This window comes from Ahaetulla prasina, chromosome 2 (genome assembly GCF_028640845.1).
Source record: "Ahaetulla prasina isolate Xishuangbanna chromosome 2, ASM2864084v1, whole genome shotgun sequence".
Taxonomy (NCBI): Eukaryota; Metazoa; Chordata; class Lepidosauria; order Squamata; family Colubridae; genus Ahaetulla; species Ahaetulla prasina.
The window spans coordinates 37,007,536-37,032,182 of NC_080540.1; the positions used below are offsets into that span (position 1 = coordinate 37,007,536).

A 24,647-nucleotide genomic window follows, 5' to 3' on the forward strand; every position below is an offset into this window, starting at 1 on the left:
TATCTAATTGCTAATTTGAGGCTGTTTGGAGAGCAGTAGAACAGGAAAAAGAACAACTTCAAATGACAAGTGAATAAATATATCATCTCAACTTATAAATTACCATGGAGAAGAGTTAGCCTTGCCAAATCATTGGAAATGGACATGGAGGGACTAACCTTTGTCTTCACTTAGTGGGTGTTGAAAATTGAAAATTGTTTTTGTTCAAGACCAAGACAGTAAGTGAAACATCCTCCAGAAAATACAGACAGTGAGAATTCATTGTACCAATTTAATTTTCTCCTGCTTTTTTTGGAAGTCATTTCATAACCCAATGAAAATGCAATATAAAAGATTAAAAACTCATTTGAATTTTTGGTAAAATTTGTAATTGCCTTAAAGGACACACCGACAACTATTTATTTGTTTCTTTCAATATTTAGCCTATTCATATAGTACAGGCACTGTTCCAAGTACTTTGTAATGAAAATCCAGCAGCCAAATAATGTCCACCATGTCTCTCATATAAAATCATTGATCCTAAAAATCACTGTGGGATCCTTAGTGAATGCATTGTACTTATGTCACAATAATGAGTACTTAGTTGATGGCAAAACAAAATGGCATTTTCCCCAATTAATTTTTTTTAAATAATTTGATGGATCATATGAAGCGTCAATCTGATCTTTCCTCCGTCTCAACTATTTTTCTAGTTTGAGATGATAGTCATTAGGATGATAGTCATCTCAGAAATAAGAATTTTGAATCAATAGCTTAAGAACCCACAAAGATTCTCAAAAGGGGATTTTTTTTTCTTCTTTAAGCAACTGGTGAACATACATGATGCTGCCATCTGCTGTTAGTACTAGAAATCAACTCACTTAAAGCAGCATCTTGAAGAACCACAATCTGTGGACATTTTCCCCAGAAACTGCCCAAACAATGGCATAAAATATTAACTCCATCCAAATTCTGAAGTGTTCAAAACTTCTTGATAATTGCAATAACAATCACTGCTGCTCAGTCCTCCCAAATAGCTGGAAAAGTTATGGCCAAAATAGCATGTTAACTACTGAACGATCTTCTGAATGATCAAAGTGATCGAGGTTCCAACAATCGCATATGTCAATCAATGCCTGGTCAACTTTCCTGGATGGAATTGTAGTGAAGAAAATACATGTATCAAAAATGTACTTGTTAGGTCATGTGTCAACACATGAAGCACTTAAACAACAAAGAAGCCCACGTTCTAGGTAGTGCAAAGAAGCCCACAGAACAGAAGCCAAATCCGGTTCATCAGATGCTTGAATGCTGCTACCTGGTGTTAAATTGTTTTATTGACCATATAGTTTTGTTGGTCGATCCTATCAGACTACATTAGGACTGAGATCCAAAAGATTCCTGTGCCCTTAATAATGCGTATCTGTAAGAATCAATGCATATTTATGCAAATAGGGTATATGTATTTATAAAGGCCAGTTTGGCCTAGTGGTGAAGATACCAGGCTAGAAACCAGGAGATTGAGTTCTAGGCCCGCCTAGAAGCATGAAAAACTGGCTAGGTGACCTTGGGCCAGTCACCTTCTCCCAGCCCAACCCACTTTACAGGATCATTGTGGAGAAAACAGGAGGAGAAAGGAGTACGTTTGCGGCCTTGAGTTTTTTATAAAAGTAAGAGGTGGGTATAAAAAACTAATAAGAGTTGACAATAACCCCAGCTCGGTTCTTGGCCTGTTTCCTGAAACGCAAATAACAGTGATACCGAAAGTCTCTGGAAGCTTCTTAGTATGAGAAGCAAGACTTGATCGCACAATGTGAGAAGCTGTTCAAGTCTCAAACACCTCTCAAAGAACTCCTGAGCAATATGGAAAGGCCTTACAAACCTGTAATTCCAGTCCAAACCAAAAAAAAAAAGGGGGGGGGAGGATTGTGGTGTCACCAAGGATAATTGTGCTTTTTCATATGTTCATAAATAATATGGAATTAGGAGTATAATTATGGCTGTATTTAACACAAAAAGAAGCAAATGAAGGTTTCACTTTATTGCAAAAAGGTATAATGAAAAATGGGGTTCCAGATCATTAAAAAAGGCACATACCTAACATTACATATGGTATGAAATTGGCTAAGGAAAAAAAATTCTCATGTTAGATTTTGGGCTTATTCAATAAAGCAAATATTTGAGAACAGATAAAATATCTTTTATCACCTAGCATAATAAGGTTGACTTGAATTAATGATTGTCGTTAGATGAGGTCTATGAATTTCAGTATCTCTAACTGAAAAATTAATGGCGTATAATACAACGATCTACTAATCATGCCAATTTGCCAAAGTGCCCTGCTGGTCCTCTTTCCATTGTAAGAAAAGTTGTGAAAGATCAAGACTCGCATTCTCATTCAAAACACAAAGGCCAAAACAGCTCAGCCTCTGGTTAACAAAAAACTTTTAAGCTTTAAATTAAACTCCATAACTCGAGAACAAAACAGTCAACCGTACTGTACATTTAATAAATGACGATCGGAAAACATGACTATTCATACAGTTCAGTTGTTTACACAATGAAATAAGACTGCAAAAGCCCTAACTACATCATGGTTACATTTCCTTACCTACAGTACAAATTATATAACAGGAATAATTACTTCCAGAAAAGTTCTGACTGAATGGTTCATTCCTTTGTTTTACTTTCTTTTTTTAAAAAAAATCACATATTAATTACTCGAGAAAGCTTCTGCACTCTGTTTAACAACAAATCTCCTTTTTTGATGGTTTCTTGGTACTGCCAGTTTTTGCTGTCAGGCCTACAATAAGAAAACAAAAGAAAATTGAGAGATTGTACCAACACCAGTTGGCCTTCAAACTGTCACCCTACACAAGAAGTCTATGAGTAAGACTCTTATAAAACATTTTCTTTACAACTATCGGTCTTCCCTTGCAAGATTATAACCAGAAAAAAGCAAAGGTATTTGAGGCTACATATTTATTTTAAATATTCGAATCCCTAGTGCTACCGTGTAACGGGGTGAGCTCCCGTTACTTGTCCCAGCTTCTGCCAACCTAGCAGTTTTGAAAGCACGTAAAAATGCAAGTAGAAAAAATAGGGACCACCTTTGGTGGGAAGGTAACAACATTCCGTGCGCCTTTGGCATTGAGTTATGCCAGCCACATGACCACAGAGACGTCCTCGGACAGCGCTGGCTCTTCGGCTTTGAAACGGAGATGAGCACTGCCCCCTAGAGTTGGCAACGACTAGCACGTATGTGTGAGGGGAACCTTTACCTTTTACCTTTATTTATTTTAAATTTGGCCCAGATGAGAAAGTAACTGAAGGTAAACCTTAGAAACACATTTGACAGGATAGCAATTTACAACCCACAAATCTTGTAATGTTACTGTTACAATTATTAATAATTACTCTTATTGTCCAAATAATGCCACTTCCCTAAAAGAATATTCAATAAGACGCTTGACTGCTACCTGTTGGTTTCTACGATTTCATTGACTTTGTCTATCTTGCAGTGTAGTCTCCCAGCAGCGATAAATCTTGAAAGTTCCCTGTTTGAAAGATAGGGGCGGGGGAAAAAGATGCTTTCCGTTATAGTCAGATTGATGATTTCAGGACACCCTCTTAATAACCCCCATTGCCAAAGTCCCTTTGTAGCAACACACAGCTAAGATGTCTGATGTTTTAGGACCAGTCTAAATTAGTTTGCTTCTTCCTTTTAGAAAGACTGGGAGGAGAGGAAGTCTGCCATATTGACCTAGCACAACCAATGTTAACACATGCAGTCAACAGTCCCTTTCTCCTCAAAGACATGTCAGAAAACGTTCAAAGCTGCAGCTAGGGCATAATTAAATGCTGCTCTCCTGATTGTTTATAGCTTTGAAAGTTAAGACCTGCAATTAGCAAACCACATGGGAAAGAAAATTGCTTAGTGGCAGCACATCGTCCCTGTTCAGTTTTTGCTGCTTAACCTGTGAATGCACAGTAGTGATCTACACTTTTAAAAATAAAGAGCTCTGCTGACCACCCACCACTGGTTATGCACAGCACAGGGGTAAATGGAAGAGCATGCTATAACAATAGAGTATCCGCCACGGCTTTTACCCTTGATTTTGTTTTTCATAATCAAGGAACATACCAATAGGCCAGGGGTCTGCAAACTTGGCTCTTGTGACTTGTGGACTTCAACTCCCAGAGCAAAGCTGGCTGAGGAACTCTGGGAGTTGAAGTCCACAAGTCTTAAGAGAGCCAAGTTTGCAGACCCCTGCAATGGGCCATCACCGGGTAACCATAGGATGATGTGAACCAATAAAAGCTTGAAAATCTGAAACAGTACTCTGATCCGAGTCTAGTAGTTCAAAGGCAGCCAAAACAATTACCGCAGAGTAGGCTGTACACATTCTTTGGTTAACCAAATAGACCAAAACAATCTCTTATCAGACCCTCCCTCCTATGCAGCATATTGTAAAAGCTGTAACCTGAATCGATGGTCAACTCTGCTTGTGTCCTACAAAAAATATTGTCCTGCAAATATTGTTTTGGAGGACAAAGTTCTGATTGTCTAGGTAATCACAGCTCAGGTGGGTTAAGTCTCACACACGTCCCTTTCTCTAACAAGTATGTAAGTTTTCTCTAGAGCTACTAGATTGTAAGTAGTATCCTCTGACTCATGAGCTGTAGCACAGCCCCCTCAGGGCTATGGTTAACACTGAAAGAATATTCACCCTTTGCAACCTTCTCTACGTGGTAACAGAATTGGAGACAATTTTCATGGGTTTATATTTTTCTCTTCACTTTCTGAAACAACTGTAGGTGCTATTAAATCCAAAGCCCTTAAATCAACGAAGAATGAGCTCATATATCCTACCTAGTTAGCTTTAAAAAAAATCTTATGATTCTAATAGTACCTTTTACTTTGTACAACAGTGAAACACTTCCCTTCAATGAACACAAAACACAGATCAAATCACCACAGCTTTATGCCTTTAGGGCGGCCCTTTCAAACTCAAAAGTCAGTGGAAAAGCATTATTTTTTTTAAAAAAACTGGAGATGGTTGCCCATAAGCCAAATTGAAACTCATCTTACAAAGAAGGTGATTGGTTTCTGCTTCAACTATGGCCTTTAGAAAAGGAGCAGATATGACAGCCTTTTTCAAAATACTATTGGGACTCTTCTTTTTTTTTTTTTTGCAAAACCACATTAGATGTTGAATGGGATAGGATTTTAAATAGTTTAAAATATCTCCTAGGCTATATATTTATTTCATTGTTTTATAGTGTTTAGCTTCTACTCTATTTAGAAAATAGTTATTGCAGGGATGCAAGTGGCCAACTGCTTAGGATTTTTCTTTTTTTGCCTCTAAATTAAAGAAAGTAAAACCACTTCTATTTCCACTTATAAAGCATAACTCCCCCCACCCCCATAAGCTTTCTGCAGTTGAGAAGCCGAGTCCATGTTGATCTATCAAGCGTTGCTCACCAGAGTGAAACAGAAATTTAAATAATTTGCTGGAGACCTTAAAACAGAGGTCTTAAAACTTGGCAGCTTTAAGACTTGTGGACTTTAACTCCCAGAATTCTCCAGCCAGCATAGCTGGGAGTTGAAGTCCACAAGTCTTAAAGCTGCCAACTTTTGGGGACCCCTGCCTTAAAAGTTTCCACTTGTTAAATCTAACTGGCCACAATGAGCTTAGACTCAACATGTAGCTATTAGCTTTCATAAAGATACTTTCCAAAACCTCCTAAACATTTCTCCATTACCCTCTCCTTTGGCTGAGGCCCAATCCTTACTTTTAATTTTTTCCCCTATGGCTGTGTTCCATTATCATAACCGATGGCACTATATCTTATTTATCACGTGTTGGAACTTCTTATTCCTGGCCTCCGTGAAAATGCGTGTCACAAGAAAGCCACAGAGAAGAAATGTCCTGCCATCAAAAATGAAGCAGGTCTTTCTTCTCTTGTATAACTTGTTAATGATTCAACATTCTTATACCAAGCTCCGACTGGCTCTATCAATAAAAAGAGCCCCATGCCACCATGGACCGAATCCAACCACTGAAAGTAACCTTGGCATCTTCATTACGAACCCCTTCAACTAAATTATTTTAATCCTAACTATTTAGAACTTTAAAAGAAATTGATTTGCTATCTTCCATTTCAACGTGGACGTATCACGAAATGCAGATCTGAATATTTTAAAATGATACTTACTGATCTATGAACTCTACGCAGACTCCAAAAGCATCTGCCATGTAACCAAGGGTGAGTGACCGATAAGATTCTAGAAGCTGACTGTAGGCGTGGATTCTCATTTCCCGAACATAGTAACGATAATGTGGTGCAAACAGCCAATCTTTCTTCATCTCTTGTTCCACGCTGGCTGAAATGGAAAGACAGCATGTAAAGATGGCAATGCTTTACAGACAATAAATCAAGTCTGATAAAAGCAGGGGTGAAATCCAGCAGGTTCTGGAGAACCGGTAGAGGAAATTTTGAGTAGTTCAGAGAACCAGCAAATACCACCTCTGGCTGGCCCCCGAGTGGGGTGGGAATGGAGGTGTCAAGGTTCCAGAAAAACCTCTTCTGCATAAAAAAAACTCAGAAGCCATTGTCTTTCAGAGCTCTTTACTAGCATGAGGAAACTGGCACACGATGAGTGAAATTCCAAAACTGAATTTCCGGATTCTTTTCCCAGTTATACAAACCCCAAGAGTCCCACCCCCCTAACCCCTTTGCCGGTCACATGGTCCCACGTTCTCCCAGTTCATTCGAATATCTTCTCGCCACTCTTCCTGCAGATGTGAACACCATCCAACCTTGACCGCTTGAAGAATGTTACCATACCCCTCAACCCCCCTTCTTCCCCTCAGGGGAAAAATGTGGCAGCGTCTGGAACCCTAAAGTCTAGTATGGTTTCCAGGCCTGACAGGAGGTCCTGCCCCAAGGAGTGGGGAGGGAATGTGGATTTTGCAGTATCCTTCTCCTGGATTGGGGTGGGAAAGGAGATTTTGCAGTATCCTTCCCCTGCCATGCCCACCAAGTTGCACCACGCCCAAGCCACGCCCACAGAACCGGTAGTTTAAAAATTTGAATTCGACCACTGGATAAAAAGCATGTGGAGAAATGTACTCTGGTCTGATGAGACCAAGGTTGAACTTTTGGGCCATAATTCCAAAAAGTACGTTTGGCTTAAAAAACAATATGGTGCATCATCAAAAAGTACACCACACCCACAGTGACGCAGGGTAGTGGCAGCGTTATACTTTGGGGCTGCTTTTTTTTTCAGCTGGAACTGGGGCTTTGCTCAAGGTGGGGGAAATTATAAACGATTCCAAATATCGGTCAGTTTTGGCAGGGGAAAAAAAAAAACTTCAGGCCTCAGCTAAAATACTAAATATGAAGAGGAAATTCACCTTTCAACATAATGATCCAAACCAGAGGTCTCCAACCTTGGCAACTTTAAGCCTGGCGGACTTCAACTCCCAGAATTCCCCAGCCAGCAAAGCTGGCTGGGGAATTCTAGGAGTTGAAGTCCGCCAGGCTTAAAGTTGCCAAGGTTGGAGAGCTCTGATCCAAAGCACTTGATCTGATTCCCACCCCCCCATCTCAAAAACCTGGCATTTTAACAGGAGTGTGTAGACTTTCTATAGCCACTATATCTATTCTAGAAATGCATCCCCCACATCTGAAACCCGATGTCCAATCTCATTTGTATTATTCCCATTCCTCTGAAGAGGTCCTGCCATCTTTCTAGTTTGCCCTGCCCACCGGCCTGTAAAGACGAGAGTGGCCACACTTGCAAACAGCTTCCGTTTCATTTTTGTAAGAAACCTCACATTCGCTTCTGCCAACCCGCTCACCGTTGGGAATGGTTCACGCAGTTTTGGAGCCCTTTGGCCTTCAAAGATGAGATCCGAGCATCAGAGCAACTCAGCCTGTTACTCGATAGATTATTAAGCGTTCACGACCAGTTTAGGATTTCACAGAAAATTCATAAAGCTAAACCCATTTCTTACCCAATGACTGGAAGAAAACCGAATACCGACATTCATAGAGGGAAAATAGATATTGCCGCACTTTGGGTAAACTGTGCAACACTTCCAGAATCTCAGCTCCTTTGATAACCTAAAGTAGGTCAAAAGAAAAAAAAAAGAAAGGGGGGGAGAAGAGTAGAAATCAGAGCACAGTCATAAGGAAACGTAGGCTCTGTGGCTTCTCTATGCTACTAACAGTTTGCCCTACCTTCTCTCTCAGGTCCGGCCTTTCTAATGCAATCATGCTGACATAAACTGTGTAGGTTACAAAGGTTTTGTAATCCATAAGTTCATAAGATGTAAATGTCGAAACGGTATCCAGGAAAAGTTCGGCTGCCTGCTTGAAGTCCCGAATGGCCACACAGTAAAGGCCTTGGTAGACCTTCAGCCGATTCCGCCGATCCCAGTCGCCTCCTTCTTCTTCTCTTGTATAACTTGTTAATGATTTAACATTCTGATACCAGGCACCAACTGGCTCTATCAATAAAAAGAGCCCCATGCCACCATGGACCAAATCCAACCACTGAAAGTAACCTTGGCATCTTCATTACGAACCCCTTCAACTAAATTATTTTAATCCTAACTATTTAGAATTTTAAAAGAAATTGATTTGCTATCTTCCATTTCAACATGGACGTATCATGAAATGCAGATCTCAATATTTTAAAATGATACTTACTGATCTATGAACTCTACGCAGACTCCAAAAGCATCTGCCATGTAACCAAGGGTGAGTGAGCGATAAGATTCTAGAAGTTGACTGTAGGCGTGGATTCTCATTTCCCGAACATAGTAACGATAATGTGGTGCAAACAGCCAATCTTTCTTCATCTCTTGTTCCACGCTGGCTGAAATGGAAAGACAGCATGTAAAGGTGGCAATGCTTTACAGACAATAAATCAAGTCTGATAAAAGCAGGGGTGAAATCCAGCAGGTTCTGGAGAACCGGTAGCGGAAATTTTGAGTAGTTCAGAGAACCAGCAAATACCACCTCTGGCTGGCCCTAGAGAGGGGTGGGAATGGAGGTGTCAAGGTTCCAGAAAAACCTCTTCTGCATAAAAAAAACTCAGAAGCCATTGTCTTTCAGAGCTCTTTACTAGCATGAGGAAACTGGCACACGATGAGTGAAATTCCAAAACTGAATTTCCAGATTCTTTTCCCAGTTATACAAACCCCAAGAGTCCCACCCCCCTGACCCCTTTGCCGGTCACATGGTCCCACGTTCTCCCAGTTCATTCGAAGACCTTGACCGCTTGAAGAATGTTACCATACCCCTCAACCCCCCTTCTTCCCCTCAGGGGAAAAATGTGGCAGCGTCTGGAACCCTAAAGTCTAGTATGGTTTCCAGGCCTGACAGGAGGTCCTGCCATCAAAATGAAACAGGTCTTTCTTCTCTTGTATAACTTGTTAATGATTTAACATTCTGATACCAGGCACCAACTGGCTCTATCAATAAAAAGAGCCCCATGCCACCATGGACCAAATCCAACCACTGAAAGTAACCTTGGCATCTTCATTACGAACCCCTTCAACTAAATTATTTTAATCCTAACTATTTAGAACTTTAAAAGATTTAATTGCATTTTCTAGCTTTTCTGACATTTTTCATTGATTTAATATTCCTGAATGTCAGCCTTTGTGTGACAGAAAGTCCCATTCACTTGCAATCAGACTATGCAACATTTATGTTGAAATGCCCTAGATAAGAGTTTCTCCCGGTTCTCTCATTCTAGCAGGAAAGATACCTTTTGGCCTTTTCAGTGTTCCGTGTAATAAGGTCATTGTCCATATAAAACAAGCCGATTCGCAGCAAGTAGAAGACAATATCCAGACGATGTCCTAGAGCAACAGTTTTGTCATAGGTCTTCCGAAAGGCAGTTAGAGCAGCTTCCTAAAGGAAACACGGTAAGGACAAGACAAGACAGATGTGTATGACTACCTACAGCAATAGCGCTTTTGTGTACACTGAGAGCATATGCACCAAGACAAATTCCTTGTGTGTCCAATCACACTTGGCCAATAAAATTCTATTCTATTTATATACCGTTTTGCGGTGCTTTACAGCCCTCTCTAAGCAGAGTCAGCATATTGCCCCAAACAATCTGGGTCCTCATTTTACTGACCTCAGAAGGATGGAAGGCTGAGTCAACCTTGGATCGGTGAGAATCGAACTGCTGACAGCGGGTGGAATTAGCCTGCAATGCTGCATTCTAACCATGGCTCAAATTCAACTTGCCCTAAGGATACCAAACATGTTTTATACTACCACAGAGGTATCCATCACCCCTTTAATTGTAGCTGATCAACAGTATCACCTCAAACTAAACTAAAAAGAATGATTTTCCAGTTCAGTGTTTATGCTTATGTTTCAAGTAACGGTCAGACTTCCAGTTGTTCTTTTTACTAGAATTATCCCCCACCAATTTCAGAAAACCCAAGGGAAGGTACAGAGAAGCACAACCAAAATTGCTACCTGTTGCCCTTCATTCAGCAGGCAAAAGTTTCCTTCTCTAGAGCAGGGGTCTCCAACCTTGGCAACTTTAAGATTTGTGGACTTCAACTCCCAGAATTCCCAGCCAGCAAAGCTGGCTGGGGAATTCTAGGAGTTGAAGTCCGCCAGGCTTAAAGTTGCCAAGGTTGGAGAGCCCTGCTCTAGAGTGTATAGTAACAGAACAATAGGCCAGCAGAGCGGACTTGAAAGACGAGAAGGTTCAGTGGCTAGCACAAGAAAAATGGATTTTCAGCCCGGCCCAAAGTCATATGCCATCTTCGTATGCCAACTAGACTGTGGTCCAGGAACTGTAGCATGCATTTCTGCAACCCCAGAAAACATTACACAATCACAGAGTGCAATCCCTTCCTCAGTGAAGGAATCCAACTTAAAGCACCCTAGACCAGAGGTCTTCAACCTTGGCAACTTTAAGATTTGTGGACTTCAACTCCCAGAATTCTTCAGCCACCTTTGCTTCTACCTCAGCTAGCTTTGCTGGCTGAGGTATTTTGGGAGTTGAAGTCCACAAGTCTTAAAAGTTGCCAAGGTTGGAGAGCCCTGCTCTAGAGTGTATAGTAACAGAACAATAGGCCAGCAGAGTGGACTTGAAAGACGAGAAGGTTCAGTGGCTAGCACAAGAAAAATGGATTTTCAGCCCGGCCCAAAGTCATATGCCATCTTCGTATGCCAACTAGACTGTGGTCCAGGAACTGTAGCATGCATTTCTGCAACCCCAGAAAACATTACACAATCACAGAGTGCAATCCCTTCCTCAGTGAAGGAATCCAACTTAAAGCACCCTAGACCAGTGGTCTTCAACCTTGGCAACTTTAAGCCTGGAGGACTTCAACTCCCAGAATTCTGGGAATTGAAGTCCTCCAGGCTTAAAGTTGCCAAGGTTGGAGACCCCTGCCCTAGACCTAGATTGTTCTATTTCTCTTCATTTCCCATTGAAACAGCATTACTAGCCTCCATTTCTTCACCCACAGAAATGAGGTTCAAAAAAAAAAAGAAAGGGGGGGAGAAGAGTAGAAATCAGAGCACAGTCATAAGGAAACGTAGGCTCTGTGGCTTCTCTATGCTACTAACAGTTTGCCCTACCTTCTCTCTCAGGTCCGGCCTTTCTAATGCAATCATGCTGACATAAACTGTGTAGGTTACAAAGGTTTTGTAATCCATAAGTTCATAAGATGTAAATGTCGAAACGGTATCCAGGAAAAGTTCGGCTGCCTGCTTGAAGTCCCGAATGGCCACACAGTAAAGGCCTTGGTAGACCTTCAGCCGATTCCGCCGATCCCAGTCGCCTCCTTCTTCTATAAGACTTTCGAAGAAAAGAGAAATATCCTTTCATCTGCAATCCGCATTACATCTGAAATACTGTAAAGTTAGTAGCTGAACACAGATAGTCCTCGATTTACGACAGTTCATTTAGTGACCAAAGTTACAATGGCACTGAAAAAAAAATGACTTATGACCGCTTTTCACACCATTACAGCATCCCCCACTTCCGGTTTGGCACCGTAGGTGATGGCGGTGATCTTTACGATCACCAACCTCTGGATTATATGGAATCGCTAGGACAGCTTAAATCTGCTGTCCAGCACTTAACAACTGTGTTACTAACGTAACTATACTGATTCACTTAACAAATGTGGCAAGAAAGGTAATAAAATGGGGCAAAACTCAGGATATGTCTCACTTAGCAACAGAAATATTGGGCTTCGTTGTGGTTGTAAATCGAGGACTACCTTATTTGGCTCTTCCACAAATCACAAGTACAATTCTGCTGCATAAAGCATGACACCTATATAATCTCTGCAATCTGGCACGGAACTGTTTTGCTTCTGCTCAGAGTGAAGGTACACGTTCCTTTAATAACAGGTTCCCAGTTGAAACTCTTCTTTCTACAGACTGCACACCTGGGCTTTTAGCAAAAGGAATAAAGCAACCTATTTCTGCTTCACCTGCCAGCCAAAGGATGACCTGTAAGCTATAACGGCACGTCACACAAGCAACCAGTGTTAAAAGTAGTTTTTCAAAGCTTCCAGAATACAAGTACCAGTCGTCCTCAATTTACAACCAGTTGCTTAGTGACCAAAGTTACAATAGACCCCCATAAAAGGGACTAATAACCCAGATTCAAAGTTCTGGAGTCTGCCCCCATCCCCAGTCACATGATCACATTTTGAGCACTTGAAAACCAGCGTGCATTTATGGCTGTTTGCAGTGTCCCGTGACCTTAATTTACATTTCCCCTACCACAAACCGCTGTTTACTTCTGGTTTCCAGCAAAAAAAAAAAAGGTCTATAGTGAACAATGGGTTTGCTTAATGCCCTTGACATTCACTTAACTGTTCCAAAAAAAAAAGTCATAAAATTGGACAAAATCATGTGCATTATGATCACACACACATGATGACCAAAAATTTGGCCTCAATTATGATCATTAAGTCAAAGACGACCTGTAGGAAAAATGGAGTAGAAGCATTATGAATGCAAAAGTATCACTGTCCAAAGAGTACAACACTTTATATTTTAAAATAACCTAATTATGTATGAGCAACTTGTACATGTCTGCTAGCCATTACATTAAAAATAAACAAAATATAACAAACCCATTGTCAGCTTTGGAAAATAGCACTCTTCAGAAACAAAATGCATTTCAGTTTTTAAAAGTAAAGCCACTCTTCCTAACCATCACATACTAGATTTCATTTTCCGCCACCCCAAATCTTAATTTTTAAATGATTTAATTGCATTTTCTAGCTTTTCTGACATTTTTCATTGATTTAACATTCCTGAATGTCAGCCTTTGTGTGACAGAAAGTCCCATTCACTTGCAATCAGACTATGCAACATTTATGTTGAAATGCCCTAGATAAGAGTTTCTCCCGGTTCTCTCATTCTAGCAGGAAAGATACCTTTTGGCCTTTTCAGTGTTCCGTGTAATAAGGTCATTGTCCATATAAAACAAGCCGATTCGCAGCAAGTAGAAGACAATATCCAGACGATGTCCTAGAGCAACAAAAACGTAAAAGGAAATGAAAGTAAGCATATCATAAAGGACCAGTGAAAAGCCATGATTAGACTGAAATGCTTCAAATCTTTGTTTAAGCGATTGTGACTGGAGATTCCATAGGCTTGCTTTTTCCAAGTGAAAAAAAACACTCCCTGGAGGTACATCTAACAACTTGAAGTTTTTCTATTACATTTTACTGCATGTGTAAAGCAGGGCCGCACCCTCACAAAATTCAAAGTATTTCTTCTGAATAAATATGCAGTTTGTGTCACACACAATACTATGCATGACATCTCTCAGAATAGACTTTTTATATCCAAGTGATGACATGCACAAGAGGACAATTCATGAAGGAGTCTCTGTGGACTTTATTCAGCTAGTTGTTGCCAACTATAGGAGCCAATACTTATCTCCGTTTCAAGGCCATTGAGCCAGCGCTGTCCAAAGACATTTCCGTGGTCATCCTTCCCACCGAAGTGGTACCTATTTATCTACTCACATGTGCATGCTTTCAAAAATGCTAGGTTGGCAGGATCTGGGTGAGGATGGGAGCTCACTTTGTCATGTGGCGCTTGGGTCTTGAACCCGGGCTGCCAGCTTTCAAGCCCAGTATCTTTACAGCTGAGCCACAGTGCCGCCCCAATTCATGAAGAAAGTTAGCTAAATAATAATACTTAGAGTAAAGGAATAAAGCAACCTATTTCTGCTTCACCTGCCAGCCAAAGGATGACCTGTAAGCTATAACGGCACGTCACACAAGCAACCAGTGTTAAAAGTAGTTTTTCAAAGCTTCCAGAATACAAGTACCAGTCGTCCTCAATTTACAACCAGTTGCTTAGTGACCAAAGTTACAATAGACCCCCATAAAAGGGACTAATAACCCAGATTCAAAGTTCTGGAGTCTGCCCCCATCCCCAGTCACATGATCACATTTTGAGCACTTGAAAACCAGCGTGCATTTATGGCCATTTGCAGTGTCCCGTGACCTTAATTTACATTTCCCCTACCACAAACTGCTGTTTACTTCTGGTTTCCAGCAAAAAAAAAAAAAAGACTATAGTGAACAATGGGTTTGCTTAATGCCCTTGACATTCACTTAACTGTTCCAAAAAAAGTCATAAAATTGGATCTAAAAGACAAAGTGATAATTGGAAATGTGTTGAAAACAAAATAACGCATTTCAGATAAATGCATTTAGGGGGGAAAGAACCAAGTGCTCAAGTAGAGGATGAGAGATCTACCTGCCCTGCTCATAACATCTGCAAAAATGGTTTGGGAATTACATACCTGACTACAAGCCAAATATCCATCAGCAGCGTGACATGGCTGCTAAAACGATCAATTATATTTCTTTAGCAGAAATATATTTTCCCAATCATGGAAAACAGCCATTCTATGTTGCGCTGCTCAGACCCCCAGTATATAATATCCAGTTCTGGCCACTATGTTTGCAGAAGGTCTCAGAGAATCCAAGTGCAGAGAAAGATAATGAAGATGATCAGGGGACTAGAAACCTAAGTCAGAAAAGACTGAGGCAACACTGAAGAAAAGCGGTGGGAGGGTAGGTGGTTACTTTTTTTTCCTAAGCACCCAAAGCAATGTTACACAGAACAAGGGCAGAGTTTGCTCCTGATGATCCCAGGGAGAGGAAAACTAGCAGGTATAATTTTGAGACACTGAATGGCAGGTTTGACAGTGAGACCTGACAACGAAAAGGGTGGCACATATTCCTCTCATTTAGTTGGGTTCAAAGCAGAGACTGAGATGGACGCTTCAACTTAATACAGGTAGTCCTCGATTTACAACCACAACCGATACCCCACATTTCCATTGCTAAGCAACTTCTGTTGCTTAAGGGAATTGTGCCCCATTTTTATGACTTTCCTTGCCGCAGCTGTTAAGTGAATTATTGTGGTTGATAAGTTAGTAACCCAGTCATGAAGTGAATCCGACTTCCCCCATTAACTTGGCTTTCATCCGAAGGTCGCCAAAATGGATCCGGGACACAGCAACCGTCATAAACACGAGGCAGTTGCCAATTATCTGAATTTTGATCACATGATCGCGAGGATGCTGCAAAGGCCGTAACTGTGAAAACTGGCCATACGTCACTTCTTTTTTTTCAGCGTCATTGGAACTTTGAACGGTCACTAAATGAACTGTTGTATGTCGAGGACAACTTCCTACTCCTCTGAGCGTGTACAGAAAGCTCCCCACTCCCTACTCAGCAAGAGGATTAAGGCAGGGTTTCCAAACTGTGAAAGGTGTGTCCCTCTTTTGGGCAGGCATGAAAAGAACCCTTTATCAGTAACAGAGCTGGAAGGGGCCTTGGAGGTCATCTAGTCTAACCCCCACACGCAGGAGCCCTCTACTAGGGATTTGAACCGCCGACCTTTCTGGTCGATAAGCTCAGCGTCTTAGGCACTGAGCCACCTAGGGTTGACTAATAAATGTATAATATATTATAAATTTATAATAATTCCATCTTTGTTATCTTTAAGAAACTTCTAAACTTAGCTTTCAGGTTACTTGAAGGGTTTCCCCCTCGTTCATTTTGATGTTTGGGTTTTAGAGGCTGCCCTAAATAGAGGCGGGAGGGCAAAAACTCTCGGAAGCCAAAGCTGTCGGTCTCCCCGTTCTCTTACCGTGCTGACGGATGGCGGCCATGAGCTCCTGGCGCACGGCGGGGTCCGGGCTTTGCGGCTGCAGGCTCAGCAAGAAGCGGAGCTGCGCGATCCGGAGGTCGGGGTTCTTAGGGAGACCCTCCTCTTCCAGGTTTTCTAGCGGCATCCCGACGAGGAAGAAAAAAAAAGGCCGGTCGGTGACAGGCACGGAGAGGAAACCAAACAGCGAGCAGCGAAGAAGAGACTATAGAGTGACTCAGCCCGCCACCCGGAAACGGAAGGAACGCTCCGAAAGGCCGCTTCCGACATCCGTCTGGCCACGCCACCAAGAGTTACGGTCGCTGCGGCGTTCACATACGTCTTCCGGTTCTATGCCCCCCGCGTGCCCCATGTGCGTGGCGTGCGATTTGCGACGGCTGGAAGGGAAGAAAGGGGTTAGGGTTAAAAGAGGATCGTAAAAGGCTGAAGAATAAAGCAGACGCGAGAGAATGCGTGGATTGAGTACAAAGAGTTTAGTTTCCAAATGGCTTTCAAGCAGCTGGTTGGGTCACCCCGTTTTCCCGGCAAGATGTTATTTGTATTTTGGGGCTAATTGCAAAGCGCGAGGGGGAAGGAACTGCTCGCCTTCCGGTTACCCTTTCTGCCCCTTTGCTTGACCCAGTTTAATTCCTACCCTGATGGTTCCCTGGATGTAGAGGGAGAAGTAAATGATCATCCAGGCAAAGGTCCGGTTTTTATCAACATCTCTTGCATTCCTTGATGAAAATGAGGCCACTTGCGCGCCTCCCTTCGCATCGTGGCTGTGACCGATAGATGGCGCTGCCTCCGTATTTATCCGCCGCGTTTAGAGCCGGGATGGTGTTTCCTGCTGGAAGAAATCAGGGATTTAAGGAATTTGTTTTGCATAAATGGCAAAAACCAAACAGCATGTGCGATGGAAAAAGGTCACCGAAGAGGATGCGTACCTCTGCTTATTGCCTTACTTATTTTTGTCTTTTTTGTGTTTTTATCATTAAGTGTTGTACCTAAAATTCTTGACTCTTTTGTTTTATGTACACTGAGAGCATATGCACCAAGACAAATTCCTTGTGTGTCCAATCACACTTGGCCAATAAAAAATATATTCTGTTCTATTCTATTTTGTTTTTAGAAAGAGGAACTCGAATGTCCCTTTGGTTTGTTTTCACTCTGGCTTTGCTGCAAGCTTGTTCCTTGCTCACACAGTTCATTTTGATGAAGGATCTTCACATGCCTGCGAGTGTTTATCTGCTCGAGATCTTTCCTGGGGTTATTTTAATGTATTTTGATAATAGTTGTACGACGGCCAAGAATTCCTGTTCCTTGTCCCTGTAAAATGGGACAAAACTCACTTAACAATTGTCTCACTTAACAACAGAATTTTGGGGCTCAATTGTGGTCATAAGTTGAGGACTACCTCGTAGCAGTACAGAAGTGGTTTCCCGCTGCCTTCTTTTGGAATGTGGCCCTAGCATAGAATTCAAAAGCCATGCATGGCCCTCAGTTTCAAGGCATATTTCATATCCTTTTCAATGTGGACAACACTAAAGGAAAATCCAGGTTTAAATCCTTCACTTACCTTGTCCCCAATTCGGCAGAGATACTCAGCTTTGGCCATCATGGCATCGCGGATTTCACTTTCCCCCAGGTTCTTCTCTGCATCTTCCAATTCATCCTCCAGGCGTTTCAACTCGTCCTCATTTGCTTTCTTCATCTTATTCAACAAATCTGTATCTACTGGCCAGTCAAGGGATTTGCAGAGGCTTTCATAATATGGAGCCATATCTGAAAAAAGAATCACCAGAAAAAATATGATAAAATTTTTTATCTTTAATGAGAACTAGAGCAACAAAAACGTAAAAAGGAAAGTAAGTAAGTAAGCATATCATAAAGGACCAGTGAAAAGCCATGATTAGACTGAAATGCTTCAAATCTTTGTTTAAGCGATTGTGACTGGAGATTCCATAGGCTTGCTTTTTCCAAGTGAAAAAAAACACTCCCTGGAGGTACATCTAACAACTTGAAGTTTTTCTATTACATTTTACTGCATGTGTAAAGCAGGGCCGCACCCTCACAAAATTCAAAGTATTTCTTCTGAATAAATATGCAGTTTGTGTCACACACAATACTATGCATGACATCTCTCAGAATAGACTTTTTATATCCAAGTGATGACATGCACAAGAGGACAATTCATGAAGGAGTCTCTGTGGACTTTATTCAGCTAGTTGTTGCCAACTATAGGAGCCAATACTTATCTCTGTTTCAAGGCCATTGAGCCAGCGCTGTCCAAAGACATTTCCGTGGTCATCCTTCCCACCGAAGTGGTACCTATTTATCTACTCACATGTGCAAGCTTTCAAAAATGCTAGGTTGGCAGGATCTGGGTGAGGATGGGAGCTCACTTTGTCATGTGGTACTTGGGTCTTGAACCCGGGCTGCCGGCTTTCAAGCCCAATATCTTCACAGCTGAGCCACAGTGCCGCCCCAATTCATGAAGAAAGTTAGCTAAATAATAATACTTAGAGCAAAGGAATAAATACACAATAGAGTTTCCTTAAGAGGAAAGTGTGGAAGAGCAGATGACGAAGACAAAAAGCAATAATCTCAAAGATAACACGGGAGATAATTATATGAAATAGTTGCTGCAATATAGAAATCTGAGCAACAGGCATTCAACAGGTATAGTGTGAGGAAATTTAATGTAATAAATAATCAGTGCCAATATATATAGTGCCAAAAGCTAGTCAGAAGGGTGACTGACATATACGTGTTCACAAATGTTGTTTTGTTTTGAAGAAAAACAATGAGGCGTGGAATAAAATTGGATCTAAAAGACAAAGTGATAATTGGAAATGTGTTGAAAACAAAATAACGCATTTAAGATAAATGCATTTAGGGGGGAAAGAACCAAGTGCTCAAGTAGAGGATGAGAGATCTACCTGCCCTGCTCATAACATCTGCAAAAATGGTTTGGGAATTACATACCTGACTACAAGCCAAATATCCATCTGGGTTCAGTTCCAAGTGGGGACAAAGACACTGGAAACATGGAGGCTGCTTGGAAAGATGGTTTAATGGTGGTCAGGATCACATGGCTTGAGTTCCTGAACAGAAAAGGCTGAGATCCTGTGTGCTCCCTGGTTTTATGATTTTCTGAGCTTTGACCTTTCTGGGGCACAGGAAGAGTATCCTGATTGGTTGTCAGACTCCCAGGGGTGGGGTCTTAGCTAGCCTTGCTGGCTGTCTCTCAAGCTTGCTTGAGCCTTGCCATGTGGTGAGTTTCAGTTGTATTGTGTTGCAAATCATGGGGGGATTGAGTGAGCTTGGTTGAAGCCTTAATTGCCCATTGACAAAGGTGGGGAGAATGAGTGAGCTTAGCTGAGGCTTTTAATGGCCCATTGACAAAGGTGGGAGGGGGAGTCAGGAAGTTGCAGGGAGCTCCTTTGTCTTTAAAACATGTTTCTCCATTTCTCATCCAGGGAAATATATTTTGCTTTTTTAAATATTTTCTAAAATATTTCATTCTTCTAGGAGGGGGGTGGGTGCTAAATTCCTACAATCCCTACTTTTTTTTTTTTTTTCAAAACGTGAGTTTTGAAACATGCTCTTGGCAAAAATTAAAATTGATCAAATCAGTGGGTGCTTTTAATTTTCCTGATGCAAAGGAAGCCATTGATAGAGACAACAGAAAAAAGATTCCTTCAGTGGCTCCCAAAAGCTTTCAACCATGAAGGTCTAGCAGCCAGGGGAAAAGTTCTGGTAAGAATTTTACAGCATCCAATTTTCTATGGCAATTAATTCCAGCTGTTAGATATCACTTTCTGAGAGCTTCCAGTCAGGTTTCAAGCAAGCACACATCCCAAAATTTTCACAGCCATGGTTTTCCTTTAAATTACAGGCTGCCCATTTCCAAGGGTTGGTTACTGAACCTGCCCTAGCTCTTACTTTAGTCTATCCAAGATTTTTCCAGTCCAAATTGAGGTTAATCAGTGTGCAATCCAGGCTTTTCCTTTTCTTTTCTTTTTTTTAAAGTTACACACAATGAGCCCTGGGACCTCTACTCATGAGACCACCAGTGCAATATATCTTGCTTTACTGGGCAACTGAGCAGCATCATTTGTGAGTCATAGTCAGGGCTTGGGTTTTGGATATCACTTTTTCTGCTATCTCTTCAAGAGAGGAATTGCCTGAGGGGGATGCCCCTCCCCCATGGAATTAGCAGGGAGATCTGACTCCTTGGGCTTTTAGTGCCACAGAGCAAAAATCAACCTAAAAGTCTTGTGTGGAGGTAAGTGAAGGGAATAGACTAATTCTGAATGGTGTGTCTCTCTGTGTGTGCCTGTGTATGCAGCTACTTTTACAATACAGGCAATACAAACATTTTGGACATATTTCCCTCCCACCAGACAGAAATCTAAGGTGTTCAGAACTTGCTGTGGTAGCCACTCAAATACAATCCTTACATGAGTACTTTAGACTGATTACAATGTAAATGAGACAAGAAAGAAAACCTTACAATGAATTTTCACCCTCCCGCCATAGTCTTTCCAGCTGTCTTCTGGGAATTGAAAAGAGTCTTTTAGTCTTTACTTGTACATCTCAGGGTCCTTTCTTTCATATCTTTTGGGTGGCATGCTTGTTGGTCAGTCAGGTTTGGAAAGGTCTGCTCCAATCTGGTTGCTGTGATGACTTTCAGTGGGGGCTGGATTCAAACTCAATTCCTGGCTCCAACAAATGGAAGGTCTCCTCTGGGGGCAGCATCTGGAGCCATGTGCTCTGCTTCCACAGTTGCAGAGTCATCTTTTCAGGGCTGAAAGACATTAGAACAGGATCTCCTCCCCACTTTTGTGGGTAATCTTCTCAGGAAAGGCATTGTAACAGGATTAAAAGGGGGGGGAGATATCTTGAAGGCAGAGTTTGAAAAGAAACAACACATCAATATTGCAGTTACTAAAAGGTAATGCAGTTTCAACAAAATGGAGACACAACTGATGAGAAAGAAAAAACTTCACATACTTCAGGAAGAGGATGAACAGGTAAAATCATTTAAACACACAGTAAATGCAAGACTGAATTTTTTCTTTCTTTCTTGTAAGTGAACTTAAAACGTTTCCTCATAAACTTATCTTGTAAGTGAACTTAAAATGTTTCCTTGTAAACTTGAGTTGTTACTTTAAGATAAAGAGGAGAAAAAGCAGAAATGAAAAGTTCTGTACCCTATTCCGGTGGCCACACGAAAATAGGGCAAAGGCTCTTTCTTTCTCTCTCTCTCTCTTCCCTATTTTATTGCTTCAACCTTTTGTTTTGTTTTCCCTAACAATTTAAAATTCTTGTCTCTAGAGATCAGATACATTTTACAGTTACAATTACCTCAAGGGCCCACAAAGACAGACATACACACATAAAAACAAGGAGGACAGAGAGGAAAACAAAACTCTGAGATTTACACACACACTGATCATTCCGCCATAAATCTCAGTTAAATTAGGAAGGCACAAATCTTAACAGACAGACCACGTGGTTCCATAGAAGACAGAGAAACAAAACAAAACAAAACAAAACAAAACAAAACAAAACCCAAACATTCCTATTTATATATTTCCTTTTCTTTTAAGTACCTTTATTTAGCCAAATTTGTTTCCTATTCTCATCTTTATTACACAATTTCCTCAATTTCTTTTCCGCATACCAGGTAAAACTGGCAGCCTCCGGGCACTCCAGGCCCCAAGCAGATTTCCTGCTTGAGCAGGAATTGGACCAGACGACCTCCGAGGTCTCTTCCAATCCTGTCTTACATTATAGAACTTGTTTTTTTCTCAAATGAAGACTCTGCTAGATAATAATTCTTTTGAGCCTTTTAGACTGGTTAGAGAGGATATATTATAATCTGAGCATTAAGGCTCAGAATTCAATTTTGTATGCAATAGTCCCGGTGCCTATGGGCTGGCATCTTTCCAGCTTTACTGCTTCTCTCACTAAGATTCTTTTTTCTTTATCCCTACATTGAGTCACTTCATAAGTGCAGAGCTAATGTAATTCTGCCACTGCTTTTCTCTTACACTTGCACATTTTCCTGTCTCTATCTGTTTTTCTGTCTCTCTCTCTCTTTCTCTCTCTCTCTCTCTCTCTCTCTCTCTCTCTCTCTCTCTCTCTCTCTCTCTCTCTCTCTCTCTCTCTCTCTCTCTCTCTCTCTCTCTCTTTCTCTCTCTCTCTCTCTCTCTCTCTTTCTCTGGGAGACAGAAGAAGAAGAAGAAGAAGACTCCAAAGCCATAATTCCTGCCTCTCTTTGCAGGAGGCACACAAAATGCATCTTCATCTTTAAACTGGCTCTCCATTTCCTTTTCTTGTTCAGTGGCCAAGATTAACTAGCTGAGGAGTAAAGAGAGTAAACCACAAACATTAAAAGGAGAAAGATTAATTTGCTGTTTTAAAAAAGGAGCCAGAATCAGCAGTAGAGTTTGAGATAGGCATCAGTACGAAAGTTATAGGGCTAATCTTATCTACCTTATTTTGGAGATCGTTTTAAGGATGTAGGACAAATGCTTGGAAGCAGAGGAAAGTTGAGAGCAGAGATAAAATAAACTACAAAGTACTAGAGAAGGCATTTGTCTACTTCTATGCAGCCAAGAGTTGCTGTTGTGACCTAGGCCCAAGTAGGTAGTATTAGATGCAATCAGTTCAAAAACAAACAGACTTTATTAGAACAGCTGAGAATTAACCCATTCTCAGCGTAGTCCAAACTAAATCAAAGCAAATTCTTCCTAACACAATTCTTCAGTCTTATCACCAACTTTGGTCTAATTAGGCAAACTGCCAAAAGACTTTTCTTGGAAAAAGTTCAGAAGCAGAAGACACCGACAAGAAATAAATGCAGTAAGACAAGGAGCAAGGCTATCAACATTGTTTTCCGACAAAGAGCCCAAAGGCCATTGCTGATCTTTTAAGCCTTATGGGAGGGGCCAATCGTCTCTTGGCCCTACTCCCGAGTCATCCTCTTTGCTTTAGCTGCTCTTGCCTTCTGGCAGCTCTTCTCATCCGTTCACTAGGAACAGGCTCCTCCTGTTCCTATGCCTCACTATTATCAGCCTCTAGAGGCTCCGGAGTCCGCACATCACCCCCAGATGGCCCTGGCCCCATCTCTGCCTCCGACACAGAGTCCTCATCCGGGCCTTCCCCAGCCTCCAGGACTGGCCCATGTTCTTCCTCAGCCTCATCACTCTCTGACTCTACTGCCAGCTCTGCAAGCTGCTGGCAGAACACAACAGTTGCAATCCAAACACAGATTGAAAATTCTTACGTTATGCAGAATTTTTGCAGGAATTTTATTGAACCGGGATCTGATTTCTTATATATATGATCACGGTGCAATGAGGGTAGCTTATTAAAAAAAAAAAAAGCAAATTCTTCCTAACACAATTCTTCAGTCTTATCACCAACTTTGGTCTAATTAGGCAAACTGCCAAAAGACTTTTCTTGGAAAAAGTTCAGAAGCAGAAGACACCAACAAGAAATAAATGCAGTAAGACAAGGAGCAAGGCTATCAACATTGTTTTCCGACAAAGAGCCCAAAGGCCATTGCTGATCTTTTAAGCCTTATGGGAGGGGCCAATCGTCTCTTGGCCCTACTCCCGAGTCATCCTCTTTGCTTTAGCTGCTCTTGCCTTCTGGCAGCTCTTCTCATCCGTTCAGTAGGAACAGGCTCCTCCTGTTCTTATGCCTCACTATTATCAGCCTCTAGAGGCTCCGGAGTCCGCACATCACCCCCAGATGGCCCTGGCCCCATATCTGCCTCCGACACAGAGTCCTCATCCGGGCCTTCCCCAGCCTCCAGGACTGGCCCATGTTCTTCCTCAGCCTCATCACTCTCTGACTCCACTGCCAGTTGCAATCCAAACACAGATTGAAAATTCTTACGTTATGCAGAATTTTTGCAGGAATTTTATTGAACCGGGATCTGATTTCTTATATATATGATCACGGTGCAATGAGGGTAGCTTATTAAAAAAAAAAAGCAAATTCTTCCTAACACAATTCTTCAGTCTTATCACCAACTTTGGTCTAATTAGGCAAACTGCCAAAAGACTTTTCTTGGAAAAAGTTCAGAAGCAGAAGACACCGACAAGAAATAAATGCAGTAAGACAAGGAGCAAGGCTATCAACATTGTTTTCCGACAAAGAGCCCAAAGGCCATTGCTGATCTTTTAAGCCTTATGGGAGGGGCCAATCGTCTCTTGGCCCTACTCCCGAGTCATCCTCTTCACCTTTTCCCCTTTCCTCCACTGCTGAATCCCCATGCTTCATCACACTGTAAGCAAAGCAGCAAGACCATTGGGCGACCTTTACTGAATAGAGGAGAAGTTATTCCGAGGTCGTGTGGTTTTCCTATTTTGAAGGAGATTGAAATTGCAACACTGCTAAGACTTTTGGAATAAAAGACAGTTTGTTTCTGTTCCCCGTATGCCAAACCCTGC

At 41.6% G+C, this 24,647-nt stretch overlaps 1 protein-coding gene across 1 annotated transcript; it reads right to left on the reverse strand.

The window, feature by feature from the left end:
* Positions 1-1,997: 1,997 nt before the first annotated feature.
* On the reverse strand, positions 1,998-17,956 carry PSMD6 (proteasome 26S subunit, non-ATPase 6). Its single transcript, XM_058174152.1, has 7 exons — positions 17,753-17,956; positions 9,767-9,912; positions 8,230-8,455; positions 8,004-8,112; positions 6,199-6,367; positions 3,459-3,536; positions 1,998-2,782 (listed from the first exon to the last, which is right to left on the reverse strand). Exons 1-7 carry the CDS (start codon positions 17,954-17,956, stop codon positions 2,686-2,688), a joined length of 1,029 nt encoding a protein of 342 aa, XP_058030135.1. The 3' UTR covers positions 1,998-2,685.
* Between the last annotated feature and the right edge of the window lie 6,691 nt (positions 17,957-24,647).

Excerpts from the sequence above, each read along its gene's own strand:
- PSMD6 (XM_058174152.1), bottom strand. The coding sequence starts at position 17,956 with ATGGCTCCATATTATGAAAGCCTCTGCAAATCCCTTGACTGGCCAGTA. Across the intron at positions 6,368-8,003 it reads GGTTTTCTTCCAGTCATTGG|CCAGCGTGGAACAAGAGATG; the intron begins GTAAGAAATGGG and ends TTTCCATTTCAG. Across the intron at positions 2,783-3,458 it reads GAAATCGTAGAAACCAACAG|GCCTGACAGCAAAAACTGGC; the intron begins GTAGCAGTCAAG and ends TTCTTATTGTAG.